The sequence below is a fragment of the Equus asinus genome, chromosome 28 (assembly GCF_041296235.1).
Source record: "Equus asinus isolate D_3611 breed Donkey chromosome 28, EquAss-T2T_v2, whole genome shotgun sequence".
Classification (NCBI taxonomy): domain Eukaryota; kingdom Metazoa; phylum Chordata; class Mammalia; order Perissodactyla; family Equidae; genus Equus; species Equus asinus.
Genome location: NC_091817.1, coordinates 34,151,141 through 34,179,021, shown reverse-complemented (window position 1 = coordinate 34,179,021; position 27,881 = coordinate 34,151,141). Strand labels below are relative to the sequence as shown.

Sequence of the window (27,881 nt, the reverse complement as noted above, 5' to 3'; positions counted from 1 at the left end):
GCTAATATTTTGTTGAGGATTTTTCCATCTATGTTCGTTAGAGATATTGGTCTGCAGTTTTCCTTTCTTGTAATGTCTTTGTCTGGTTTCAGTATTAGGGTAATACTAGCCTCTTAGGATGAGTTAGGAAGTATTCCCTCTGCTTCTATCTTCTGAAAGAGATTATAGGGAATTTCTTCCTTAAATGTTTGGTAGAATTCACCAGTGAATCCATCTGGGCCTGGTGCTTTCTGTTTTGGAAGACTTTGCCCTTTTTACAAAAATTAATTCCAAATGGATCTTAGATCTAAATGTAAAATGCAAGACTTCTAGAACACATCTTAAGAGAAAATCTAGGTGATCTAAAAAGATACAACACTAAAGCCATGATCCATGAAAAGAAAAAATCAGTAAGTTGAACTTCATTAATTAAAAACTTCTGTTCTTCGAGCCAACCCTGATGGCCTAGGGGTTAAAGTTCAGCACTCACTGCTTCGGGGGCCCAGGTTCACTTCCTGGTTGCAGAACCACACCACCTGTCTGTCAGTTGCTATGCTGTGGCAGTGGCTCACATAAAAGAACTAGAACAACTTACAACTAGGATATACAACCATGCACTGGGGCTTTGGGGAGGAAAAAAAAAGGGAAGACTGGCAGCAGATGTTAGCTCAGGGCGAATCTTCCCCTGCAAAAAAACAAAAAAACTTCTGCTCTTCAAAAGACACTGTTAAGAGAATGAAAAGACAAGCCACAGAGTAGGAGAAAATATATGAAAAACATATATCTGATAAAGGACTGGTATCCAAAATATACACAGAACTCTTAAAACTCACGAATATATAAAACAAAAAACCCAGTTAAAAAATGAGCAAAAGGGGCTGGTCCAGTGGCATAGTGGTTAAGTTTTCACGCTCCATTTTGGCAGCCCAGGATTCACTGGTTCAGATCCCAGGCGTGGACCTACACACTGCTCATCAAGCCATACTATGGAGGCATCCTACATACAAAATAGAGGAAGATTGACACAGATGTTAGCTCAGTGACAATCTTCCTCAAGCAAATAGAGGAAGACTGGCAAAAGATGTTAACTCAGGGCCAATCTTCCTCACTGAAAAAAAAAAGAGCAAAAGACCTACTTCTTGATATATATCTAAAAGAACTGAAAATAGGCTCCTGAAGAGATATTTCACGCCCATGTTCACTGCAGCACTATCCACAATAGTCAAGAGGTGTAAGCAACCTAAATGTCTAATGACAGATGAATGGTTAAAGAAAATGCAGTATATACACACAATAGAATATTATTTAGCCTTAAAAAGAAGGAAATCCTGTCATATGCTTCAAAACAGATGAAACTTGAAGACATCATGCTAAATCAAATAAGCCAGTCATAAAAAAGACAAATACTGCATGATTCCAGTTACACGCTTCCAATATCCAAAGTAGTCAACTCAGAGAAACAGAAAGTAGAATGTGATTACCAAGGCCTGGAGAGGAGAGGGAAAGGGGAGTTGTTATTCAATGGCTCAGGAGCCTCACTTTGAAAGATGAGAGAGCTCTAGGGAACCTGTTGCACAATAATGTACATAGAGTTAACACTACTGTATTGTACGCTTAAAAGTGGTTAAAGTGGCAAACTGTATGTCGTGTGTTTTTTACCATAATTAAAGAAAAATTTTTGAAGTTAGCAAAACTGAAAAAAAAGTGGGCAAAAGAGCTGAACAGACACCTCCTCAAAGACAATATATAGATGGCAAATAAGTATATGAAAATCTGTTCATTAGGGAATTGTAAATTAAAACAATGATATACCACCACACACCTATTAGCATGACTAAAATTCAAAACACTGACAACACCAAATGCTGACAGGAATATAGGGCAATGGGAACTCATTCGTTGCTTGTGGGGATGCAAATGTACAGCCACTTTGGAAGACAATTTAGCAGTTTCATACAAAATGAAACATATTCTTACCATATGATCTAACAATCATACTCTTTGGTGTAAACCCAAATGAGCTGAAAACTTGCATCCACAAAAAAACCTGCACACAAACTGGAAAAATGCCCTTTTCCTGAATGAAGAAGAGTGTAGGAAGAACAGGTCTGTTGGAGAAGTACAAAATGTGTTTTTAGAAATATTAAGTTTGAGATAGCAATTAGCAGTCTCTGCTACAATGTCTACTTGCCTACTCATTATTCATTCTCTCATTCTTCCTTAGAAATAGAAGATTTCTGCCTTTATCCTGAATGACAGTATGTGTGGATAAAAGAATATTTTCCAAACTCCTTTGCAGAAAGACATGCCCAATGAAGTGTAGCTGTTATTGGGTAGGATTTCCAGAAAAACTCCGTAATTGGAAAATAAGGCGGCACGTATGTATCCCTTTTGTCCTTTTCCTCTTCTTCCTCCTGCCTTCAATTTAAATATGATGGCTGGAGCTTCCACTAGCCATCTTGGGCCATGAAGCAAACTTGAAGGGTAGAAGCCTCTTGCTAAAGATGAAAGATTTCTTTTACATAAGAAATAAATAAATATCTGTTTTACTATTTCTGGTTACTTTTACTAACCGCTGAATGTGCTTCCTAATGATTACAAATATGTGAATGATACGTTAAATAGGCAGTCGGAATATAAGTTTGTGATTCTGTCTGGGCTGGAGATATAACTTTGGGAATTGTCAGTTATGGTATTAGATATAATCACCAGTGGGGTGGGATAATTGAGAGAGAAGAAGTGTGAGCCCTGGGGCATGTCAATGTTTAGAAGTCAGGAAGATAAGGAGGGATCAACAAAAGGGAATGAGAAACTGTGGCCAAGGAGGTTAGAGGAGAACTGACAGAGAACCAGGAGAAGCCAGGTAAAAAGGGCAAAAAAAGGAGTTCCAAAATATTTTCTTCAACTGTTTTCAGTAATTATATTGTTGGTGATAGGGTTACAGTAGAATAATAGTAGCACTATTCTGATACTGTAGTGTATGTAATACGGGATAAAGCAAATGAGTAATTATGTGATATTCTAATTTGATCATCTCTAGTATCCTTGAGATCTCGAATTCTGGGTATGAGAAAAAGGAAAACCAGATGTAAGATAGCAGAAGTTACGTAAAAACATTGTAGTCTCAAATTTGAAATGGAGTATCTGTGTGAACTCATGATGTATTTTATGTTTAAAAAATATACATACATACATACATATACATCCTTACATCCCACCTTTGACCATCAACAAAGACCTATAAACAATAACCAACTCAACAGCAACAAATATCCTTACTGCCCATATTGAACCCCTACCCTTCAAAAAAAAATGAGGCTTCTTGAAAATGACTGCTCTAGAGCAGAAGATATACAAGATAAGTTTGGAATATTCTATCATACCAGACAGATGGCAACTCTCAAATGCTTTAATATAAAAGTCCTGTCAAAGGGGTACAGGAGGCCCATGAAGAGGCTCCCACTGGCCAAAGATAGGACGTTCTGAACATCAACAAGAATAAACAACAATGGATATTAAATTCACAAGTTCACATATTTTTAAAAAAATTAACTGGTTCCTCAAAAAGTTAAACATAGAGTTACCAAATGACCAAACAATTCCACTCCTAATTAAGTACTCAGGAGAACTAAAAACATATGTTAGCACAAAAACTTGTTTACAAATGTTCATAGCTATATTATTCATAATAGCCAAAAAGTGGAAACAACCCAAATGTCCATCATTTGGACATATGATGAATGGATAAACAAAATGTGGTATATCCATATAATAGAATATTATTCAGTCATAAAAAGGAAAGAAGTTCTGACATAGGCTACAATATGGATGAACCTTGAAAACATTATGCTAAGTGAAAGAAGCAGACATAAAAGAACACATATTGTATGATTCCATTTATATGGAATAGGCAAAACCACAGAGATAGAAGGTAGATTAGTGGTTGCCGGGGCTAGGGGGAAGGGGCAATAGGTAGTGACTGCTAATAGGTATGCGTTTTCTTTTTGTGGTGATGAAAATCTTTGGAATTCGATAGTATTGATGAATGCACAACCCTATGAACTTTATAGTATGGGAATTATATCTCAATAAAGCTGTTATAATAAAAATAACTGAGCATGATGGGAGGATATTATTGAACCAACTCAATATTATGGAGAGGGTCCAGTTATCGGTAATGACAAGCTCAGCATCATGATAGTGTTGGTGAGTGATGGAGATAGTGTGAAGGACATCATTGAAGGAGAAGAAACCAAGGAACTGAGAGTTCGGAGTAACAGGATCATCTACCTAGATATTAAAATCATTCAAATTCTAGGATTCTGTGGAGGGAAGAGGGAAAGAGAAAGGAAGAGGATGGGAGAGAAGGAGAAAGAGAAGGAAGGAAAGAAGGGGAGAGAGACAGAGACAGAGACAGAACAAATGAACATGAATCAGGTGCTAAAATCTTTAAGGGGTAAGGTAGAATGAGCTGGTAGTCTTGAGATGATATCAACAAAGAAAGCATTCAGGTGGTATGGTTTGAAGGTATGAACGCCAAAGAAGCTGGAGGATTTTAGGGAGGAGGGAGGAACAGTGGACAATAGAGCAACAGGGAGCAAGGAGGACACCTACCCTATTTCCAAGCCCAGTGGTAAGTGGGATGTGGAAGAGACCATTGCTATCTCTTGAAAGAACAGAAGGGGAAGCAGTTCTCTGTTAGAGGACAGCCAGATTTAAAGGAAGAAGGTGAAGAGCATCTTCAAAGAAAAAGTCGAGGATATAAAAGATTTTCCTAATGACTGAGTGAGTTTCAGAGGGCCAAGTGGAAGAGTTTGAGGAAGGAGGTTGAAACTGGGTCAGATATAGGGGAGAGCCAATAGATTTGGTGGGTGTCATTTTCGTCTTCTTTTTTTAAAGATTGGCACCTGAGCTAACAACTGTTGCCAATCTTTATTTTTCTTCTTCTTCTCCCCAAAGCCCCCCATTAGATAGTTGTATATTCTAGTTGTAGGTCCTTCTGGTTGTGCTATGTGGGAAACCACCTCAGCATGGCTTGATGAATGGTGCCATGTCCGCACCCAGGATCCAAACTGGTGAAACCCTGGGCCACCGAAGCGGAGCATGAAAACTTAACCACTTGGCCACGGGGCCAGCCCCTGGTGTCATTTTCATTCAAGGGAACCACAGGAGAAAAGGCCAGAAACAAGACTGATGCCTAAGCAAAAGTGTAAGAAAGGGTCAACATTTTAGCCTCACTCCTCTTTATTGATGTCCATTTGTTCCAGAATTCTCAAAGTGTTCTTGGCAAAGAAGGAAAAGAAAATGTGAAGCAAGAACTTTTATCCTTGGGCCGGCCCGGTGGCACAGCAGTTAAGTGCACACGTTCTGCTTCAGAGGCCCGGGGTTCACTGGTTCAGATCCCGGGTGCGGACATGGCACCACTTGGCAAAAGCCATGCTGTGGTAGGCATCCCATGTATAAAGTAGAGGAAGATGGGCACAGATGTTAGCTCAGGGCCAGTCTTCCTCAGCAAAAAGAGGAGGACTGGCAGCAGATGTTAGCTCAGGGCTAATCTTCCTCAAAACAACAACAACAAAAGAGTTAAACATAGAGTTCCATATGACCCAGCAATCCTATTCCTAGGTATATACCCAAAAACCCCAAAACATATGTTCACACAAAAACTTGTACATGAATGTTTTTTTTTTTTAAGATTTTATTTTTCCTTTTTCTCCCCAAAGCCCCCCGGTATGTATTTGTGTATTTTTAGTTGTGGGTCTTTCTAGTTGAGGCATGTGGGATGCTGCCTCAGTGTGTCCTGATGAGCGGTGCCATGTCCGCGCCCAGGATTCGAACCAGCGAAACCCTGGGCCGCTGAAGCAGAGCCCACAAACTTAACCACTCAGCCGCTGGGCCAGCCCCTGTACATGAATGTTATAGCAGCATTATTCATAATAGTCAAAAAGTGGAAATAACCCAAATGACCATCAACTGATGAAAATGGTATATATCCATGCAATGGAATATTTTTATGCCATAAAAAGGAATGAAGTTGTGACACATGCTAAAACATGGATGAACCTTGAAAACATGATGCTAAGTGAAAGAGGACAGACATAAAAGGCTACATAACTAATGAAACATTTATATGGAATGTCCAGAATAGGCAAATCTATAAAGTAGATTTGTGGTTGCTTAGGGCTGGGGGAGGGAAAAACAAGTGACTGCTAATGGGTAAGGACTTTCTTTTTGGAGTGATGAAAGTGTCCTATTATTTATTGTGATGATGGTTGTACAACTCTGTGAACATACTAAAAACCATTAAATTTTATACTTTAAATGGGTCAATTGTATGGTGTGTGAGTTATATCTCAATAAAGCTGCTAAAAAAATAACAGTGAAGGGGGCTGGCCCCGTGGTCGAGTGGTTAAGTTCGCGCACTCCGCTGCAGGCGGCCCAGTGTTTCGTTGGTTCAAATCCTGGGCGCGGACATGGCACTGCTCATCAAACCACGCTGAGGCAGCGTCCCACATACCACAACTAGAAGGACCCACAACGAAGAATATACAACTATGTACCGGAGGGGCTTTGGGGAGAAAAAGGAAAAAATAAAATCTTAAAAAAAAAAAAAAAATAACAGTGAAGTATACATGTGGAAAAACCATTGAGAAAAGCAACTTTCCTTAAGGTCATTTAACTATTCAATATTTTGTTTCATGACAACTATTTAATATAGTTTAATTTATTTCAGTCTACCAAAAATATTTTCCCTATATTTAAGAAGTTCTAAGTGGATCAGTGTAACAGAACAAACATACTACCTCACTTATAAGGAATCACTCAGCAGACAATGTTTTCCATATAGGATCTTTTTTAAAGTTTATTGTATTTTTTTTCTGAGGAAGATTTTCCCTGAGCTAATACCTGTTGCACATCTTCCTCTTTTTGCTTGAGGAAGATTGGCCCTGAGCTAACATCTGTGCCAATATTCCTTATTTTGTATGTGGGTTGCCACCACAGCATGGCGACCAACAAGTGGTATAGGTCCATGCCCAGAACTGAACCTGGGCCGCCAAAGTGGAGCACACTGAACTTAACCACTAGGCCACAGGGCCAGACCCTCTATATAGGATTTTTAAAAACCTGGGTGAGGAATGTACATCAAAGAGAAATAAATAAAATGGCTTGTTCTTAGCTTCACTGTAGGCTGTATACCTGTAATCTTTTTCTACAAATTTGTTGGTTCGTTCCTTCACTCCTCCAATGGTAATCTGAGCGAGAAGACATCAAAGAGCAAATGGATGCTCCTTTACATTTCCTTTAGTTATCAGGGAGTCATTACTGGTTCAGACAAAAGGCAAGAATGTGTCTCTCAAGGAAAAGGGAATTTCTCCTTAATCTACCAACTGGTTTAGCCAAGTTAATTACTGAGTTCTCAGCCAAGTACACTAGAGCACCCAGTACATAGCTTTAACTGTAAAAGTAAATGACTGATGTCTGGCTCATATCCTCAAAAATTCAGATTTAACTGGTTTAGGATGGGGCCCAGGCAACCTTACTTTATTAAAAGTTCTCCAGACAATTCAAAATGTATAGCCACAGTTGAGAAGAACTAAACTAGTGGTTTACCAACTTGTGGGTCTGAGGACACTTCTACACTCTTAAAAACACTGAGTACTCCAAAACGCTTCTGTTTATATGGATTATATTTATTGGTATTTACTATAATTAGAAATTAAAACTGAGAAATTAAAAAATATTAATTCATTTAAAAAAAGAAAAAACAAACCTATTTTGTGTTAATATATTAAATAACTTGTTTTTACTAAAATAATATTTTCCAAAATAGAAAAAAATACAACGCGAAGAGTGGCATTGTTTTATAGTTTTTGTAAATCTCTTTAATATTCAGCTTAATAAAAGATAGCTAAATTCTCATATTTGCTTCTGGATTTTGTTGCAGCATGTAGTTGAAATACATAAAGAAAACTCAGCTTTACATAGGTATGTAGTTGGAAAAGGAAGGAATATTTTAATAGCTTTTTCACATAATTGTGGATATCCTTTTGTCCACTGAACCAAAACTCAACAAGCGGTTTCTTAAATGTTAGTTGCAATGTAGGATCTGAAACCTTATCAATAAAGTTTTGTTTTGGGGGGTTTTTTCTGGTGAGGAAGATTCACTCTCAGCTAAACATCTGTTGCCAATCTTCTTCCCTTTTTTTGCTTGAGGAAGATTAGCCCTGAGCTAACATCTGTGCCAGTCTTCCTCCATTTTGTATGTGGGATGCCTCCACAGCATGACTGATGAATGGTGTAGGTCTGCACCCAGATCCGAACCTGCAAGCCCAGATCTGAACCCAGGAACCCCGGCTGCCAAAGTGGAACACGCCAAACATTAACCACTCAGCCATGGGGCGGAGCCATCACTAAAGTTTTAATGCATCCTGTTACATTAAAAATCCATTGGTCTCTCTTGCAATTTGAATGGATCTTTTTTACCCATGCATGATTTTGTAATATCACGTACTGGTCATTTGGAAAATATTTTTTCACTGAGTTATGCAGATTTTCCAAATGTTAAAAGCATTTCAATATACAATATCAAAAGTCACACTTGCTAATATTACCACTGATCTCACCAGAAAAGTCCTGGGAAGCTGTCAAGCCCACAGTGACAGATACAAGTATTTTAGAATTCTAATTTTTGTTTGAAATCTAGAATTTTATAATTGGCAACAAATACTATCAGTGTTTTCCTTAAGTGACAAATTCGTTTTGGTCGTTTTAGAGAAAATTTCTGACAAATACCCAAGTCTGACTAACCACAGTTTGTCAGCCAGTTGTTATTTCAAGTCAAAAATGGTGTTCCATGAAAAAAACCCAGCTAGTTCAGCTTGTAACTCCATCACACATATGTCTTTCTTGAGACAACCATTACACTTCAGTATGCAGCAGAAGCGCTCTGTGAGTACTTCTCATTTCATCTCACGGAATATTAAAAAGATGAATATTCAATGGTAGATATTAAATAAAACTAGTAAGTTTTACTGCTTCAACAAAGACATTTTCAGGTTAAACTGGCATTTTTTCCCCCTGCAAGTCCATACAGTTTGGTGCCAACTGCCTTGATGCATGCTAAGGCACTAGCAATTTTATCAACCCTCAGTGCAAATGTCAACAGTGAAAGAAAGTAAATAACATCTTAGTATTACCATGAAAATAGTTTTGAACTCAAACACCCCCCTGAAGAGGGGATCCCCAGAGGTCCATGAAAGTATAATTTGAGCACTGCCTCATTGAGCTGATTCCCATAGAACCAACATGCCAATTAAACATTAGCTATCTCAGCAAGAGTTGAATAAGTTTCAAAATTACTCCACATATGATCCAACTAAGACACGGAGTGGGGAAAGCGATAGGGTGTATTCTACCATATTCAGTTTGATTGCTAATCCCAAGTCAGATATTAAAAATTATAAAGTCTAGGAGAATTTTTCCTACAGATTTGATTATGAAATATTTGGCAGAGGGAATCTAATTCAAACCAGCTGCTGGACTCTTGCTGTGCAGCAGTTAGTTAGAGTACACTGCCAAAAGCCCCCCTTTGGTGGGGAGGCCAGATGAGCTCATGCAAAGGCATTTTAGCAGCTTTTGTCCCATAAGTCCCATAAGCACACCACCACTCAATTTTCCACATTGTAAAGTAGCCACACTTTCTTTGAATCTTTTTCTCCTCCAGTCAAACAAAGCTTATAGGAAAAGATTGCAAAATGCACATCCTGCAAAATCCACAGCACCTTTAAAACCAATGTTTTTCTACCCGTATCACGCATCTGGCTTTAATCTCAAGAAATGTGTAAAATAAAAAATAAATAAATAAAATAAAAATCCTCTTCATTTATCATTTCACATTTTACTTAATTCCTCACCAGCCTGAAATACCAGCTATTAAGCAAACACATACACATACAGCTGTGATTTCCAAGAACCTGTAAATGTGCAAGCTAAGATAAATGGTAACCCATGTTAATTTACATCACCCTAACAATGTTCTTTGATTTTTGAACTACAATTAAGTCTTAATTTATCAAGGACTGTCTACTTTTGCAGATAATCAAGGTCCTTAATTTCTTTTCCTTCCCTATGTGTTTACGCTATCACTTTTTTTGGTCTCATCCACTCATAAGAACATGTTCCAAAGTATTAGAAATAGAATTAGTGAAAGTGAACATTCAGCCCTTTCTCATATAAATCTCAAACCCTCTCTTTCCCTCACACTAAAAAGACATGAGCACACCACTTTTTGGCCTTACTTCTCTCTATGGAATCCCTCCTAGTCTGGTTCTAGTCTCTGGTCTCTCTCAGTGGCCATACTCTACCCGCTCTTGGAGGCAGAGGATGATTAAGCCCCACTTAATTCTATCATGCAGTGACTTCAACCAACACCAGCTAGCCGACATGGCCACATGGAAAAACTAAATCTCTCTCTGCCTGTCAGCTTTGCTCCTAATCCACTGGTACTTCCTGAACAAGGAGTAAAATATCTCTGCTGTTACATTAATTAAACTTATTAAGAAACAACCTGTTCAGAGCGCTACAGGCTTCACCCATTTAATTAATGGCCAAGTTCAATTTGCAGGTCTAGGTTGATCCAAATAATACATTTGAATTCTTCACATTTAATATGAAACTTTCACTACTTGTAAAAACTATTGGGTAGAGCTAAGCTCCTCTCTTAACAATGGCCAAATTAAACCAATTATATTATTTATATAGACTTCTTTGACATATTTTCATTTAATATTAAATAATAATTACTATTATAATTAAAGCAGCTAACACTTGAGCACTTACAATGTGTATAGCCATTAACTCATTTAATACGCACAACCACTCCATCTCATTAGGGTCTACTTAACAAATGAAAAATCTGTGGCACAGAAAGGTTAAGTAACATGCTCCTAATTACCTACTATCAGTGGCAGAATAGGGACTCAAACTCAGTTTATTAAGGATTGGTCTTAGTCCCTTCTATTAAATATTTTTTGGGTTGTTTTAATTGTAACAGCTTTATTGAGATATAATTCACATACGGTACACTTTAACTATTTAAAGTATACAGTTCAATGGGTTTTAGTAATATTCAGAGTTATGCAACCATCACCACATCCAATTTTAGCACATTTTCATTACCCCAGAGAGAAATCCTATATCCATTAGGAATCGCTCCCTATTTCTCCCAACACCTCCCACACCCCTGGCAACCACTAATCTACTTTCTGTCTCTACAGATTTGCCTATTCTGGACATTTCACGTAAATGGAATCATACAGGGGCCAGCCTGGTGGCGCAGAGGTTAAGTGTGCATGTTCCGCTTGGTGGCCCGGGGTTTGCCGGTTTGGATCCCTGGTGCGGACATGGCACCACTTGGCAAGCCATGCTGTGGCAGGCGTCCCACATATAAAGTAGAGGAAGATGGGCATGGATGTTAGCTCAGGGCCAGTCTTCCTCAGCAAAAAGAGGAGGATTGGCAGCAGATGTTAGCAGGGCTAATCTTCCTCAAAAAAAAAGGAATCATATAATATGTGGTCTTTGGTGTCTGGCTCCTTTCACTTAGCATAATGTTTTCAAGGTTCATCCATGTTACAGAGCATATCAGAACTTCACTCTTTTTTATCGCTGAACTAAATATTCCATTACATAGATATACCATATTTTGTTTATCCATTCATCATTTGATGGACACCTGGGTTGTTTCCACTGTTTGGGTGTTATGAATAATGCTATTATGAACATTCATGTATGTTTTTGTGTGGACATAAGTTTTCATTTCTCTTGGGTATACAACCTAGGAGTGGAACTGCTGGGTCATATGGTGACTCTACGTTTAGCCTTTTGAGGAACTGACAGACTGTTTTCCACATTGACCATTCCATTTGACATTCCCACCAGCAGTGTATGAGGGTTCCATTTTCTCCACATCCTAGCCTACACTTGCTATTGTCTGTCTTTTTAATTATAGCCATCCTAGTGGGTAGGAAGTGGTATCTCATTGTGGTTTCGATTTGCATTTCCCTGATGGGTAATTATGTTAAGCATCTTTTCATGTGCGTATTGGCCATTTGTGTATCTTTGGACAAATGTCTATTCAGATGCTTTTCCCATTGTTTTAATTAGGTAACTTATCTTCTTATGATTGAGTTGTACAAGTTCTTCATATTTTCTAGATACAAGTCCCAGATTAGATACATGATTTGCAAATATTTTCTCCCATTCTGTGGGTTGTCTTTTCACTTTCTTGATGGTGACATTTGAAGCATGAAAGTCTTTTTTTTTTGAGGAAGACTAGCCCTGAGCTAACATCTGCCAATTTCTCCTCTTTTTGCTGAGGGAGACTGGCCCTGAGCTAACATTCGTGCCCATCTTCCTCTATTTTATATGTGGGACGCCTACCACAGCATGGCTTGCCAAGCGGTGCAATGTCTGCACCCAGGATCCGAACTGGCAAACCCCAGGCCGCTGAGAAGCGGAACAGGAGCACTTAACCGATGTGCCACCAGGCCGGCCCCTGAAAGTTTTTAATTTTGATGAAGTCCAATATATTTTTTTTTTCTTTTTGCTTGTGCTTTTGGTGTCATATCTAAGAAGGCACTGCCCAAGGCCATAAAGATTTACTCCTGTACTTTCTTCTAAGAGTTTTAGGTCTTAAATTTTATTTATATCCTTTCCCTAGTTGCAAATTAATACCCCACTGATAGTATACACACAACTACCCCATTTCCTTCTTTAGTACCAAAGGGCTTTGGTCATCTAGGCCCAGTCTAGTCTATGGCCAAAATCATTTGTTTATGGGATTGTAATTTCTAGTATTGAACAAAGGCTCATATATGGCATGTCATAGGTTTCTGTCCCATCTCTCCAGTGACATACAATTAAGGAAATGTGTAAGGATAAAACTACCCTCCCTGCATTCTGTGATCATAAATAGAGTATAAACTTCTTCCATAAAATGTAAACTTAAGAGATCTCTGTAGTCATATTGATAAGCTCTAAATCTTTGGAAAATATAAATTTAATTGCTGTAATTATAACTACTGAGACATGTCCATGTTTTCATAGGATTCCTGTCATGCTCCCAATGTAACCACGACAGAGAAACTATAATTTAAGTAATAGAATTTAACTGAACTGAGATTTCTTGAGGGCCTACTATCTGCAAAGCACTATGGGAAGTGCTAAAATGACTAAGTCATAGTTCTTGACCTCAGGGGGGTTATAATTTAGTGGAGATAAACAAGAAAAAAACCAGAGAAACTGATGGTTAAATTCAGTCTTTCTGCAGGACTCTTATATCCTGAAGGAATTAATAAGGGCACACTTCCTTGATTCCAAGGCTCAACAAATCCTTTATCTCTATTCCGTGATGTAGGTGCTCTGGCTCTAAATTAGAGAAGCTATGTGAAAATTATATATATATATTTGTGTGTGTGAGAGGAATATTGGCCCAGAGCTAACACCTGTTGCCAATCTTCCTCTTTCAGCTTGAGGAAGAGTGGCCCTATGCCAACATTTGTGCCCATCTTCCTCTATTTTGTATGTAGGTCGCTACCACAGCATGGCTTGATGAGTGATGTAGGTCTGCACCCAGGATCTGAACCTGTGAACCTGGGCCATGGAAGTAGAGCGTGCCAAACTTAACCACTATGCCACCAGGCTGGCCCCTGAAAATTATATTTTTGTAAAAAGAATGATATATGTAAGGGAACTTAGCAAGTTGAAGGAAATCCTATATAATGTGAAAATCTTCCTGTAATGTAAAGAGTACTCTTCCTCCCATGAATCTTTGCTCAAAGCAGAACCCCCCCCCACCCCAGGGTTCCCTGTTGGACATACCAGATGGTTCCATCATTTAGCTTTTTTGACTGCCAAATACTTTTCTGTGGGGCTCCTTTTTAATGTGTAGTTTTTTAGTTAGATCAAAGCTTGATTCTTTTTTAAGCCTATATAAAAGTGAATGTGATTATGTTTTCTAGTTTTGCTAGATAACTAGTTTCTAGTTATCTCTTAAGACATTTTGGCCCCAAAATATACATTGCTTTATTCTTTTCCCTTCCAATTCCCCACATCTGGCATGCTAGAAACATCTTGTTGGTTCAGGTCAAATCAATGTTCATTGGACGGAATCAAAATTACGTGCTCTTATACTAGAAAGAGAAGTTGAGGAATATTTTGGCTGAGTTGTGTGGTTTATCCACACAACTTTTTAAACCACATTCTGGTTTAAATGATTTCATCACTCAGTCAAAAGGCTGCCACAATTTCAGTGGTTTTCTAGTCACAGTCAATAAAGTAAAGAAAAAAACACTATTTACTTATCTTCATGACTAAGCAAGTCTTGAAGAGAACAGTTAGGAAACTGCTTCAACAACTTAAAAAATACACGCAAATATATTAGTGACAGAAACCATTTATTCTAAGCTAAGAGCTACAAAATAATAAGATTCTGAACGAAAAGTTTTTGTCTAAATCAACTTACATAAGCTACTTAAATGCTATTTTAGGCACCTAAGATAGAATTCACTTTAAAATTCACTAGATTTAGAGTAGGATAGATATTTTACTTTTTTGTCTTTAGTCTTACCTTGTGGCAACAAGAGGGTAGCTATGACATGGTGATGCCCAGGCATCCCTTGTCCATGGCATACAGTCATAAAGCAGCAAATCCTTTTCAGTCACAGCCATGAGGACAGGTCTCCATTGTTGTCTTCCACCATCTAGTTTTGCCTGTTACAATGGTGAAATCCAGAAAGCAGAGCTAACTATAATGATATGTAATTGTGAAAGTCCCTCAGCAATGGCCTAACATAGTGGGTCTCCACTTTGTTTCCCCATCCTAACAGAGCTGAGAAACAGGCAACATCCTGTCAGATTCCTTCCCACTGACAGGGATTCTTCACTGGGAGGTGTGAGGTGGATTGTGTAGTCTGAAAAAGCTCTCTCTGAGTTATAAACATTATCTAGCGATAGGACACAGTTTTTTCCCCATTCCACAATAACTAATTACCACCAATTCTAATTAAATATACAGCAATCTGTTCAAAATGATAATCGTTTTAATATACCTGATGTGGGAGTAACATCTTCTAAGCACAGGATAGAAACACAAAATTCTACTACCAAGTAAGTCTGTATAATTTAAACATCAGTGTTTTTCAAAATATTTTTGATCAAGACCTACAATAAGAAATACATTTTACACTGCAACCCTGTAGACACATACATAAATAACTGAATAAAAGAATTTCCAAAGCAACACAATCCTTTTCTATTTTGTGCAATGCACTCTGATAATTTCCATTCTATCTTTTTTTTAATGCTGATCATGACACACTACGTTGCCTTTTGGAAAACACTGATATAAACTATTGTCAAAGAGTTCCTCCATTATACTCTCGGAAGTTTATGTTTCAGTTTCAAATACACCATTGCATTTACTTGCATAAAGCTCAGTTATCTCTGTGAGGGTTTAAAAATGTAGGAAAACAACCACTATTTATCCATATTGTCAAGGATTCAAGGCCAAAAAGCAAAAGACTATGTTCAAGAAAATTCACGGTATTATCAAAACATTTACCCTCATGAGATAGGACCTTTGAGGGGCCAGCTCCGGGGGCATGGTGGTTAAGTTTGCACGCTCTGCTTCTGGGCCCAGGGTTCTGGGTTTGGAACCCGAGTGCACACCTACACACTGTTCACCAAGGCATGCCATGGCAGCATCCCATATACAAAATAGAGAAAGATTGGCACAGATGTTAGCTCAGGGCCAGTCTTCCTCACCAAAAAAAAAAAGACAGACCTTTGAGCAGGGAACACTAACCATAGTGTATTTTAACACTGATTCTTCAGCTCACTATCACTGATGGCTTCAAAGAGAATTCAAATTAATGAATCACTTGTCTCTCTTTTTTTGTTTTTGGTGAGGAAGATTGGCCCTGAGTTAACATCTGTGCCAATCTTCCTCTATTTTGTATGTGGACGCCACCATAGCATGGCTTGATAAGTGGTGTGTAGATCTGCACCTGAGATCCAAACCTGTGAACTCTGGGCCACTGAAGCAGAGCATGCAAACTTAACCACCAGACCACCAAGCCAGCCCCTCACTTGTCTCTTAAAGAGTTGTCTTTAGAGCCACCTTTTATTTTCTCTTCCTTAATGACTTCTGCAAGGTAATTTGGACATGCCAGAGCACTTTAAGAATACGTCTATAACCTGAATTGTGTCCTGAGTGGTTCGGTTTTGTGTTGTAACATCTACCACCAGGACTCTTCTCCACAAGATGATTCCAGGAGAGGGAAATGAATTCCAGCCACTAAAGTGAGTCATGTTCTACCATATGCTGAAAGCACAAAATATATGACCTGACTCTGAGGAGTCAAGGAAAGTATTGCAGACAAATTACACTTTTCTTATCGGTGAACCCATTTTCTAAGACTTTATATTAGTCTATGGGTAACTCTAACATCTGGAAGGAGACTATCAGCTCTAAAGAGGTTCTCTTGGATTCTTTCACTTTTGGGTCATAGATACCCCAAAGGGATTTCTAGTTTGTGTGCATTACTAAGTCTTTTTATGCAAGACTGTTATGGATAATATTTCAATGGGGAAATAATGTAAAATCTATCTTCCCAAAGGGTTAAAATGATAATTTGATTTCTTTTTCTTTTTTTTTTTTTGTGAGGAAGATTAGCTCTGAGATAACATCTACTGCCAATCCTCCTCTTTTTGCTGAGGAAGCCTGGCCCTGAGCTGACATCCATGCCCATCTTCCTCTACTTTATATGTGGGACACCTACCACAGCACGGCATGCCAAGTGGTGCCATGTCTGCACCCGGGATCCAAACTGGCGAACCCTGGGCCACCAAAGCAGAATGTGTGCACTTAACTGCAGTGCCACCGGGCTGGCCCCAATAATTTGATTTTTTAAAATTAATTTTTTTCCCTAAGTTTTTCTTTGTTTAAGATTTTATTTTTTTTCCTTTTTCTCCCCAAAGACCCCAGGTACACAGATGTATACTCTCAGTTGTGGGCCCTTCCAGTTGTGGCATGTGGGACGCCACCTCAGCATGGCCTGATGACCGATGCCAGGTCTGCGCCCAGGATCCGAACTGGTGAAACCCTGGGCCACTGCAGCGGACCACGTGAACCCAACCACTTGGCCACGGGGCCGGCCCCTCCCTAAGTTTTAAGAGAGAGATTTTGAAGGCTAGATCAGAGTATATGCATTTGGAGAACCTAAATTAAATGTATTTCTTCCCAAAGAAGATATTTTAGGCTCTAAAGGAAAACTGCTAATGCCAATAGAAGCAATATCCAATTTCAAGAGAGGGAACTTTTTGTTCAATTAACAGTTTTTAAAAAGTGTTTATTCTTTAGCTCTTTTGAGTCCTTACTTTTTGGAGAATATCTTTTTCCTCTTCTACTTACCATTGGAGAAAAATGAAACCTCACTTTAAGTCATTCTGTTTGCCTATTTGCCTTAATTTTTAAGAACACTGTTTGCTTTCACTGGAGTCAAAATGCTGCCTGCTATATATAGTATGTGTTTTCGGTTGTGGTATCAGTATTAAGCAGCCTTGGGGCTCCACTATTGAGTTTTTGGCTGGAGAAAAAAGGAATACTAATGTTAGGGTTCTGGTTTGCTGTGTTTCAACACCCACACATGCATACATCTGGCCAAACAACAGCCTTCTCCAAATTTTATTTTCTAATAGAGTTGGATAGCACTAAAGATGAAGAAAATACTAATAGTTATTATTCATTCCCTAAATCTCTTAATCCTATGAATCTATCTCTTTGTCCAGTGATGTACTTCTGTTCTTTCTTTATTATTATGATAAGAAACATAGAGCAAAACTAAATAAACCACTCCACTAACCCTGATTGAGTGAATATGTTCCTAATTTAAGTCTTTACACATTTTGGGAATTATCAGGGACAAAGTAGGAAACGTGGAAACAAAGCTTTCTTTGGCTATCTTGGCTGTTCTAATTAATACTTAAATGCTTAAAAATACTGGTTTTATAGGTAATACATGTCCCCCTCATTTGGTGGACTTAAAGAAAATTCCCTTTTAAGAATATAACCAACTAAAAGTAAACTATCAGTCACATAAAAATAAGTATTAATAAAGAGATAGAAGCACCTATGCATAGAACAGATTATCAATTGGCTACCAAATATCTGTAGTATAAGTTTTCCCTGTTTTAAGCAAACTCAATTTATGACATTGTGAAATAACAAGATAAATTAAGGAGAGATCATTTAAAGTTAAATGAATGATCCTTCCTTAATTTATCTGCCAAAATGACTATCTTTTCTAAGTACAACTGAAACAGTTTCATTTATATGCAAGCATATCAGGAAATCACCTCTTGCCAAAAGAAATGCTTACCTATAGTAAACAGATTACATGATCTAAAATTATCTTGACCATTTTTATAGGCATACAATTAAATAGTCAGAAAAGGCTTTGGCATGTACCTAGTTCAACCTTTATCAGACACAGAAGCTCATTATAATACCTCTAAGAAATGGTATCCAGTCTTGCTTGAACACCTTCTTCTGAGAGTGATATTTAATTTGGGTAACCCAAACAACTACTTCAAAAAAGTAAAAATCAAGGATATTTTAGAAACAGTACTTTGAATTTGTTCAGTGGTACTATTTTTAAAGTAGTTGAAACTTTTCTACTTAGTATTATTTCCCAACCCTCAGACTGTGTTCTTGGACAATATTTTTTATAATTAGTGACTTGTTTGCTTGCTATTTTGTATGCAGACAAAGAAAAAAATTACTGAGCATCTACTATGTACTAAGTTCTCTGGGGGCAAAAAAGATTTGGAAAAAATGTGCTCCTATCTTCCAAGAGCTCACAATTGAGTGCAGGAAACACATACATAAATATCGCCCATAAAAGTGTATTGTGTATTGATATGGAAAGGTCTCCAGAATATACTGTTCAATGAAAAAAAAAGAGAGCAAGGAAGTGTGCATAACATACTATGTTCTTTTATAAAAGAGAAAAGAAGAATCTATGTTCATTATTGCTTTTATTTGCATGAAAAACCTCTCAAAAGATTCACTAGAAAGGAAGGAAAGTGATTACCTCATTGGGGGAAAGGAAGTGGGAATTAGGTGAAGGTGGAACAGGAAGGAGAGTAAGACTTTCACCTACTAACTTTTTATTCTGACTTTTGAACCATGTGCATGTATTACCTTTCTAAAATCATGAAGATTTTTAACATTGCTACAAGCACAGAACAATTACCACTCAATCGAGTGTTCCAACCAGGGTATAAAAATACAGAACAATGATAAGCATAACTAAAATACTAAAACTTTCAAAGTCCTAATTACTTAAACCATGATTTTCATTAGTTTCTTCTCTGCTTAGTTATTCTAATTATACTTCCTAGAAATGATCACAGTACTAATTGTATGTTCTAATTTATTATAATTATTATTTGGAATTTTCATAAAATTTCAGAGCTGAAAAAAACATAGATTAGTGGAATCTAAAATTGGTCCACAACACAATCACATGAGGAGCTACCAAACAAGATTACCAGACCCCACCAAAGATCTACCAAATCAGAACTCTGTTGAGGTGGAGCGTGGGAGGCCAGACTTGGGAAACTATATTTAAAACAAAACAAAACAAAAACAAAAAAACAAAATCTTCCTGGGCTGATACTGACGCAATCTCTGCCCCCTTCCACACAAGAGGGAACTAGGATTCAACAAGATGAAGGAGCTTTTAAAAAGATGTAAAATCAGTGGAAAATAGAGCTAGTACGTGAACATTAATCTCTGAATCCCTAGCCCAGTGTTCTTTTTTCAACTCCCTGTGGCCCAGCTGACATGAAGGACCCGAAAGGATGTACTATAACTTCATGTAGAACTTTTAGTCTCCCTCTCATCAAATTTGGGATCTAAACTAACTTGAATTAAGTTCTTCCTTTCCCTTCACTCAATATCCACTGAGGTTTTCTTGTTTCTCTTCTTTTCATTTTTCAGTTGTGGAAGATAATTGTACATTTGTCTAAAGGCTTGTAAAATTTTTTGTATATTTTATACTTTTCCAAGAGCAGGGGAGCAAGCCTGCTGCCCCTGAAACTGTGTCAATAGACGAGAACAGGAGTTGGGAAACTATGACCTGTAGGCCAAATTCAGCCCACTACCTGCTTTTGTAAATAAAGTTTTATTGAAACACAGCCACACCTATTCATTTTCATATTGCCTATGACTGTTTTCTTCCTACAGTGCCAGGGTCAAGTAGTTGTGATACTATCTGGCCCTTTGTGGATAAAGTTTGCCAATCCTGTTCTAAAATCATGAAAATTATTCTCTGTCATTAAGGACAGAGATGGTAATAAGATCCTCTTTTTAGTTATGCTGTGATGATGAGTATCATGATAGTCGATTCTTCTGGTGGAGGTAATAATTAGCAACAAATAGCTAAATGGTAGGGAGGAGAAACAAAAGACTGACACGCAAAAGATCTGTAAGCTAGATATCCAGGACCTGACTGCATGATAAATATTACAGATATATGAAATGGGGGAACCATCTGGCTCTGAATGACGACCAGGTGAGACCCTGCCCTGCCTCCCAGCCTACCTGTTCTGCTAGCCAGGCAATGTGCTTGACCTCCTTGCTGCCTCCTGCTGTACTGGTTGCACCAAGCATGGCATTGAGTTCAGCCAACACCTGTGGGAGGAGAGCCATTATGTTGGTGTGGATAGCTACGAACCAGGAGTGTGCTGTGGCTGTATCCTTGCAGCGTAGGATCAACGTGTTCCTGCTATCAGGAGAATGTAGCTCTATCAATCTGTGTGGAAAAAGAAAAAAAAAAGTGAGCTAGATCAGAAGTCATCAAAACTACCAGGGTTTAAGATACATAACTGGAAATCTATTTTAATTTTATATTCCTGAATAGAGATACTTTCTCTTAATTCCTTAGGGTCCAACTCCAGAGAAAATCACATATGGAAAGATAATCATCAGAAAGACTAGCTGCTGGGTCTGTTGTTTCAGTGTTAATATAATGACCTAAGATGAGGGAACCTATTGTATAGTCTGCAGTAGAACACTTCACTTTGCTTTAACTTCCATGTCAAAGAAATGGAAAGCATGCTTGTTGAATCTCATAGGCACATTGTAAAGAAAGAACTGATATTTTCCTAAATACTGAGAAAATTCTGGTATAAGGTATTGCTAGGAAATAAAACCTACTGCCAAATAGTGAACTGAAATTTCCACTGTGAGAAATAAGGAAAAAATAGCTGAAGAATATGACTCTTTATGAAAATTTGGAATGTTTTTTTAGTGCCTGGGTAACATTATATGATTAAATCATCCTCTGAGTCATGGCAGAAAAATAGTTAAGAGGTCTTCAACTCTATGACTATTATTTGTTAAGGTTCAGCTGAGAATTTACACTGCAAAAGTAATCTTAGGAATTAGCTAATTTTTTTAAAAGTACATTGAACAAATTCCTTATAAAGCAATTTATTGGGCATTATTTGGTGTTTTGGTCAAAGTTTTTGCTAAGATGAGTTTAAAAGGTCAAATAAATAAATAAATAACATATATATCCTGCTGTGTTCTAACAGCGAACACGTATCTTTCAAAACGGAAAAAGAAAAAGCTCTTAAGGGTGTTTTTCATGGTAGGCTAGAAATTGACAAACTGCCACTGGAGAAGGAGAAATCTTTTTATTCTTTAATCTTTCTAAAGACAGTTTTTGTTTCTTTGAAATATCATTATCAGATCCTATACCACCTGTCAAAGATAAGCAGTTTATATGTATGCTAGCATTTCTGCCTTAAAGCTTGAGTCCCTTCTTTTGCCACATTTATAAATCCTTTAAAATTCCAAATATTTTAATTTGTCATATTTAATATGGCAGGTATTCATTCTCATTTGAACCCTGGTCAGTCTATCCTTTCTTTTTCTTTCTTTATTTTTTAATTGAGGTCATATTGGCTTTTAACGTTGTGTAAATTTCAGGTGTACATTATTATATTTCAGTTTCTGTGTAGACTGCATCATGTTCACCACCAACAGTCTAGTTTTTATCCGTCACCATACACATGTGCCCCTTTACCCCTTTTGCCCTCTCTGCAGCCCCAGTCTATCCTTTCTTAAATAAACATTTATTGAGTACCTACTGCATGACAGACACTGTGGTAGACAGTGGCATTGGAGAGAACAGTGGTGAAGAAGACAATCAGAAAAAAAATAGTCTCTACCCTCATTGGGCCTATAGTCTAATGGGGAAGGCAGAAAATTAGCAACTAATTAATACACAATTACAGGTTACAAAAAATGATTCTATAAAAGACTGTGATGACTACTATGAAGATCTTGTGTAAAAAAGGCACTCCCAAGATTGTAGTAGCAAAGCAGGACGGCAATGGAGGCCTCTACACCTCGGGGGCACACTTACCAAGCTGGTGTCATACTATGAGACAGTTTATTAACACATCTACCTGCTACCTATCTATTCACCACTCACCTGCCCTCCCACTGGAGTTACCCATCTAGCTACCTGAAGGCCTAGCCACCAGTCTATCCATGTTTTATATGCCTTCAAAGTTCTAGGGCAATAGCCAAATAGGCCAAAAAGTTCTAGAAGATAGCCAAAACATAAAATAAGATCTGTAAACAGCCAAAACACTTAACAAAGCCCATACTTGAAAGTTCATATTAGTCAGAGGAGAATCTTTAGATAGCAAGTCATAAGCTGTTTGCTTTTGTTTTAGTTACAGTTCTGATGAATTTATTTGATTTTCTATCCTATAGTTAAACATAGTGAGAAGTAGCTTGGGACCAAAATTTAGGGGATTTTGAATAGCAGGTTATGGCTGGATATTATTGGCAAGCAATGTGGAGTCATTGAGAATTCTCAACAGGGGAACAACACAATCAAAACAATGAATTAAAAAATAATTTTATGAGAGGCTGGCCCCGTGGCCGAGTGGTTAAGTTTGTGTGCTCTGCTTCAGCAGTCCAGGGTTTCGCTAGTTCAAATCCTGGGCATGGACATGGCATTGCTCACCAAGCCATGCTGAGGAGGCATCCCACATGCCACAACTAGAAGGACCCACAACTAAAAATACGCAACTTTGTACTGGGGGGCTTTGGGAGAAAAAGGAAAAATAAAATCTTAAAAAAAATAATAATTTTGAGATATTTGTACACCATGTTCACAGCAACATCATTCACAATAGTCAAAAGGTGGAAACAATCCAAATGTCCATCAAGGGAATGGATAAACAAAATGTGGTGTATATAGGGGCCGGCCCCGTGGCCAAGTGGTTAAGTTCATGCGCTCTGCTGCAGGCGGTCCAGTGTTTCATCAGTTCAAATCCTGGGCGCAGACACAGCACTGCTCATTGAGCCACGCTGAAGAGGCATCCCACATGCCACAACTAGAAGGACCCACAACTAAGAATATACAACTATGTACATGGGGGCTTTGGGGAGAAAAAGGAAAAAAAAAAGTTTAAAAAAATGTGGTGTATATATATATATATATATAAAATATATACAATGGAATATTATTCAGTCTTAAAAAGGAAGGAAATGCTGACACATGATAACATGGGTAAATCTTGAGGACATTATGCTAAGTTAAATAAGCCAGTTACAAAAGGACAAACATCGTATGAGTCCACTTATATGAGGCATCTAGAGTAGTCAAACTCATAGAAACAGAAAGTAGAATGGTAGTTGCCAGGGGTTGGGAGGAGGGGGAAATGAGAAGCTGTTGTTTAATGGGTATGGTTTTAGTTTTGCAAGATGAAAAAGTTCTTGAGATTGGTACCACAATATGAATATACTTAATTCTACTGAACTATACACTTAAAAATGGTAAATTTTATGTATGTGTATTCTACCACAATTAAACATTTTAAAATAAATTAGTTAAAAAGTAATCTTATGGTAGGATGTAAGATGGACTACGATAGAGAGAGAAATGGCCTTGGAAGATTTCAATGGACCCAAGAAGGATGAGACTACACAGAGCTCACCAGCAGGACACAGACTCCTAGGCAGGAGGAATCCTCCATCCTAAAAGCCCAGCAAAAGTACAAAGAAGAGACCTCTGTCAAATGGCTTAATATTCATGTTAACCTTTTTTCAGTCCTTTGTGTTATTTTATAATATTTATTCTTTTTAATGTTTTTAATGTTATTTTTCACCATATCAATTGTTGCTGCCATGGTCCTGATCATAAATATTTGTTGGCTAAAAAATTGATTGTATAGGGCCAGCCCCCTGGCCAAGTGGTTGGGTTCGTGCGCTCTGCTTCGGTGGCCCAGGGTTTCGCTGGTTCAGATCCTGGGTGTGGACATGGCACTGCTAGTCAGGCCACGCTGAGGTGGCGTGCCACATGCCACAACTGGAAGGACCCACAACTAAAATATACAACTATGTACTGGGGGGATTTGGGGAGAAAAAGCAGAAAAAAAAAACGATTGGTAACAGTTGTTAGCTCAGGTGCCAATCATTAAAAGAAAAAACCTGACTGTATTCTCTAGAAGAAAAATAGCTATGCGTTTGTTACGGGAAGATTTAAAACAATACATTAAACTATATAACAATAAAATATTGCACTGAAAGAGTCATCTCTGTTATAATCCTTTTGATGAGTTAATCACTGCATTATCCAGAGAAACTGCTCAAATAATCATTAAAGTAGCTAAACTTATTTTACAGTAAATTTATTTACTGATAAGTAGTTATCTATAAAATATAACACTAGATTGTTAGATAATATATGAATACAAACCCAAAGCAAGTTATTTTATATTTTCTTTATTATTTATACTAATCTTAAAAAGAAAAAGTATTTCTAGTATTTCTAGAACTTCCTATATAAGACAGCAGTTGAGCACATACATCTATTCTAATCCTTCCTGAAATTCCACTAAAAACAACAGGTGAAGGAGATTTAAAAAAATTAAGATCCTTTTTTAGCAGGTTTTTTAAAATTAGGTTTACAGGAAAAACTGAGCAAAAAGTGCAGAGAGCTCCCAAATACTCCTCCCGCCCCAATATGCCCTGTTATTAACATCTTGCATTATTGTGGTACATTTGTTATAACTGATGAGCCAATACAGCACTGATACATTATTATTAACTAAAGTCCTGGTTCACTCTTTGTGTTGTATATTCTATGAGTTTTGACAAATCTATAACGACATATATCTACCATTACCATATCATATAGAATAATAGTTTCACTGCCCTAAAAATCCCCTATGCTCCACCTATGAATTCTTTATTACTCACTGCCAAATCGTCTCTAAGTAGCTGTGCCATTTTGTATTCCGACCAGCAATGAGTAAGAGTTCCTGTTGCTCTACATCCTCGCAAGGATTTGGTGTTGTCAGTGTTTTGGATTTTGGCCACTCTAATACGTGTGTGGTGGTATATGACTGTTTTAAACTGCAACCCTCTAAGGACATATGATGCGGGGCGCCTTTCATATGCTTATCTGCCAGCTGTATTTCTTCTTTGGTGAGGTGTCTATTCAGATTTGTTGCCCATTTTTTAATCGTGTTGTTTTCTTATTGGTGAGTTTTAAGAATACTTTGTGTGTTTTGGATACTAGTCCTTTACCTGATATGTATTTTACCAAGATTTTCTGCCAGTTTGTGGCCTGTCTTTATTGTCTTAACAGTGTGTGATGGTTAATTTTATGTGTCAACTTGACTGGGCTAAGGGATGCCCACATAGCTGGTAAAATATTATTTCTGAGTGTGTCTGTGAGGGTGCTTCCAGAAGATATTAGCATTTAAATCAGTAGACTGAGTAAAGAAGGTGGCCTTCACTAATGTGGTGGGCATCATCCAATCCATTGAGAGCATGAATACAACAAAAAGGTGGAGGAAGGGTGAATTTGCTCTCTGCTTACGTTGGGACATCCATCTTTTCCTGCCTTTGCACACTGGTCCTCCTGGTTCTAGGGCCTTTGAACTCGAACTGAATTATACCACTGGCTTTGCTGGTTTTCCAGCTTGCCAACACCAGATGATGGGACTTCTTGGCTTTCATAATTGCATGAGCCATTTTCTATAATTAATAAATCTATCTATCCATCCATCCACCCATCCATCCTATTGGTTTCTCTAGTATCTTTTAAAGAGCAGAAGTTTTTAATTTTAATGAAGTTCAACTTATCAATTTTTTCTTTATGTATTGTGTTTTTGGTATTATATCTAAGAAGTATCACTAAAAAAAGCATAATCCTACAAGCTCAGAGAGAACAGAAGAGTAGTGACTACAACAAAATTTTGGAAGTTGGCAAACAGACAGAGAAGTTAAATGACCTGCAGACCTAAGAAAAGTGTGAAGAGTCAAATCCCAGGCAATCCATGTTGCAGAATTCCAAAGAGCCTGGGGAATTGGAGTTACCAGTTACCTCTGGAAGTAGGAGTAAAGCGCACAGCTAAAATAAAGAGGTTGGTTGAAAGTGTCTCAGTATTCTCTATACTCAGCAGCCAATGACTGCCCCAGCCTCAACCCAGCAAAAGATTCATACCCACCCTCATCCCACCAAACTGGGTGCAAGAGCCAGCGCTGTCCCTAAGTCAGACCCTATATCAAGCTGGTCATTTTCTAGAGGGGCTATTTATTTCTACATGGTTGCTTTGGCACTATAACTGGCTGAACACCCTTTAAACACATGCTAAAAGTTCAGTCGCAAAACCATGACGAGAAATTTCTTTCACTCCTCCTGACCTACTTAGCACTAAAGATAGGAAACAGTTCATCCTTCTCTAGGCACAAAACGTTCACCTTCTGAAATAGCCTTTACCTCTCATACAGTTCCTGGGACAGTCTCTCAGACACCTCCTTTGACACAGTCTGCACTCTGAAAATCCCAATGTCAAAGATCCTTGTTATTAATAACTAGAAGACTGGAAACTAACTCTGTGATAAAATAAAAATAAACCTGATTAAACAGGAGAAAATACTGGGACCACTAGGCTGGAAAAAGATGAAAACAGGCAGTAAATTAGTTCCCAGGGCAGGATCACCAATTTTTCATGAAAAGAGAAATTCTATAGTGTTTCTTAAAAAAGGGATTACAAAACAGAAAATTAAATTAGAAGAGGCAGAAAACAAACTCCAAAATAGAACTGATGATTCTAGGATCCAGAAGAGTCTGCCTTTGAAGAAGCAGCCCCTAGAGCAGATAAGGGGACAACGTATTTTCTAAAGTCTACTGCTGTTTTAGAAGAAAAATTCAAATGAAAACTCTGCTAATAAAAATTTAGAGGCAGCCTGCCAGTAATCGTTTGGGCCCACAGGAGAGAGGAGAAGACAGCTACAGTGTGAAGAGTTTTGGCCTCTAGTCAAACCACTGAGGATTTCCTGAGAAAATGCTATTACATTTTGATTGTATGAATCAAATCAGTGTCTAGGTACACAAAAGCATAGGTTTCTGTTAAGTCTAGCCTGCTTATTTCTTCTGTTTAGTAACGTCTTTGACATAACTTATGTGTTCAATTTAGCAATAATCATATTGTTTTATATGTGATAAAGCCAAAATTTACCTTTTACATGGATAAGAGCCAATGTGAAGATGACCAAGACATTTTGAACCAGCTCAAAGGAAACAGACTTACACTTCCGAAACGCAGCATTTAAGAACACTTTGTCCTTGCTAAACTCCACACTGTCCACAATGCTGTTTGCTAAGGAATGTGCTCATGTTCTCTTCCTGGACTTCATCATTATTTATTTAGCTTTCACTTTCCAGAACGAACCGCTTATAACTATCAGAAGCATCTAGTGAGGTCCTGAGAACTCAAGGTGGAGGAAGAGAATAAACTTCCTC

General features: G+C 37.8%; 1 protein-coding gene across 2 annotated transcripts in view; it reads right to left on the bottom strand.

The window, feature by feature from the left end:
* Nucleotides 1-27,881, bottom strand: part of SNTB2 (syntrophin beta 2) — a 94,187-nt gene that overhangs the window by 16,614 nt on the left and 49,692 nt on the right. For both annotated transcript variants that reach the window (XM_044760718.2, XM_014827724.3), the window contains 2 exons: nt 20,645-20,855; nt 14,606-14,748 (listed from right to left, as the gene is read on the bottom strand). In XM_044760718.2, coding sequence (XP_044616653.2) covers nt 14,606-14,748; nt 20,645-20,855 — 354 coding nt within the window. The remainder of the gene's footprint in view (nt 1-14,605; nt 14,749-20,644; nt 20,856-27,881) is intronic.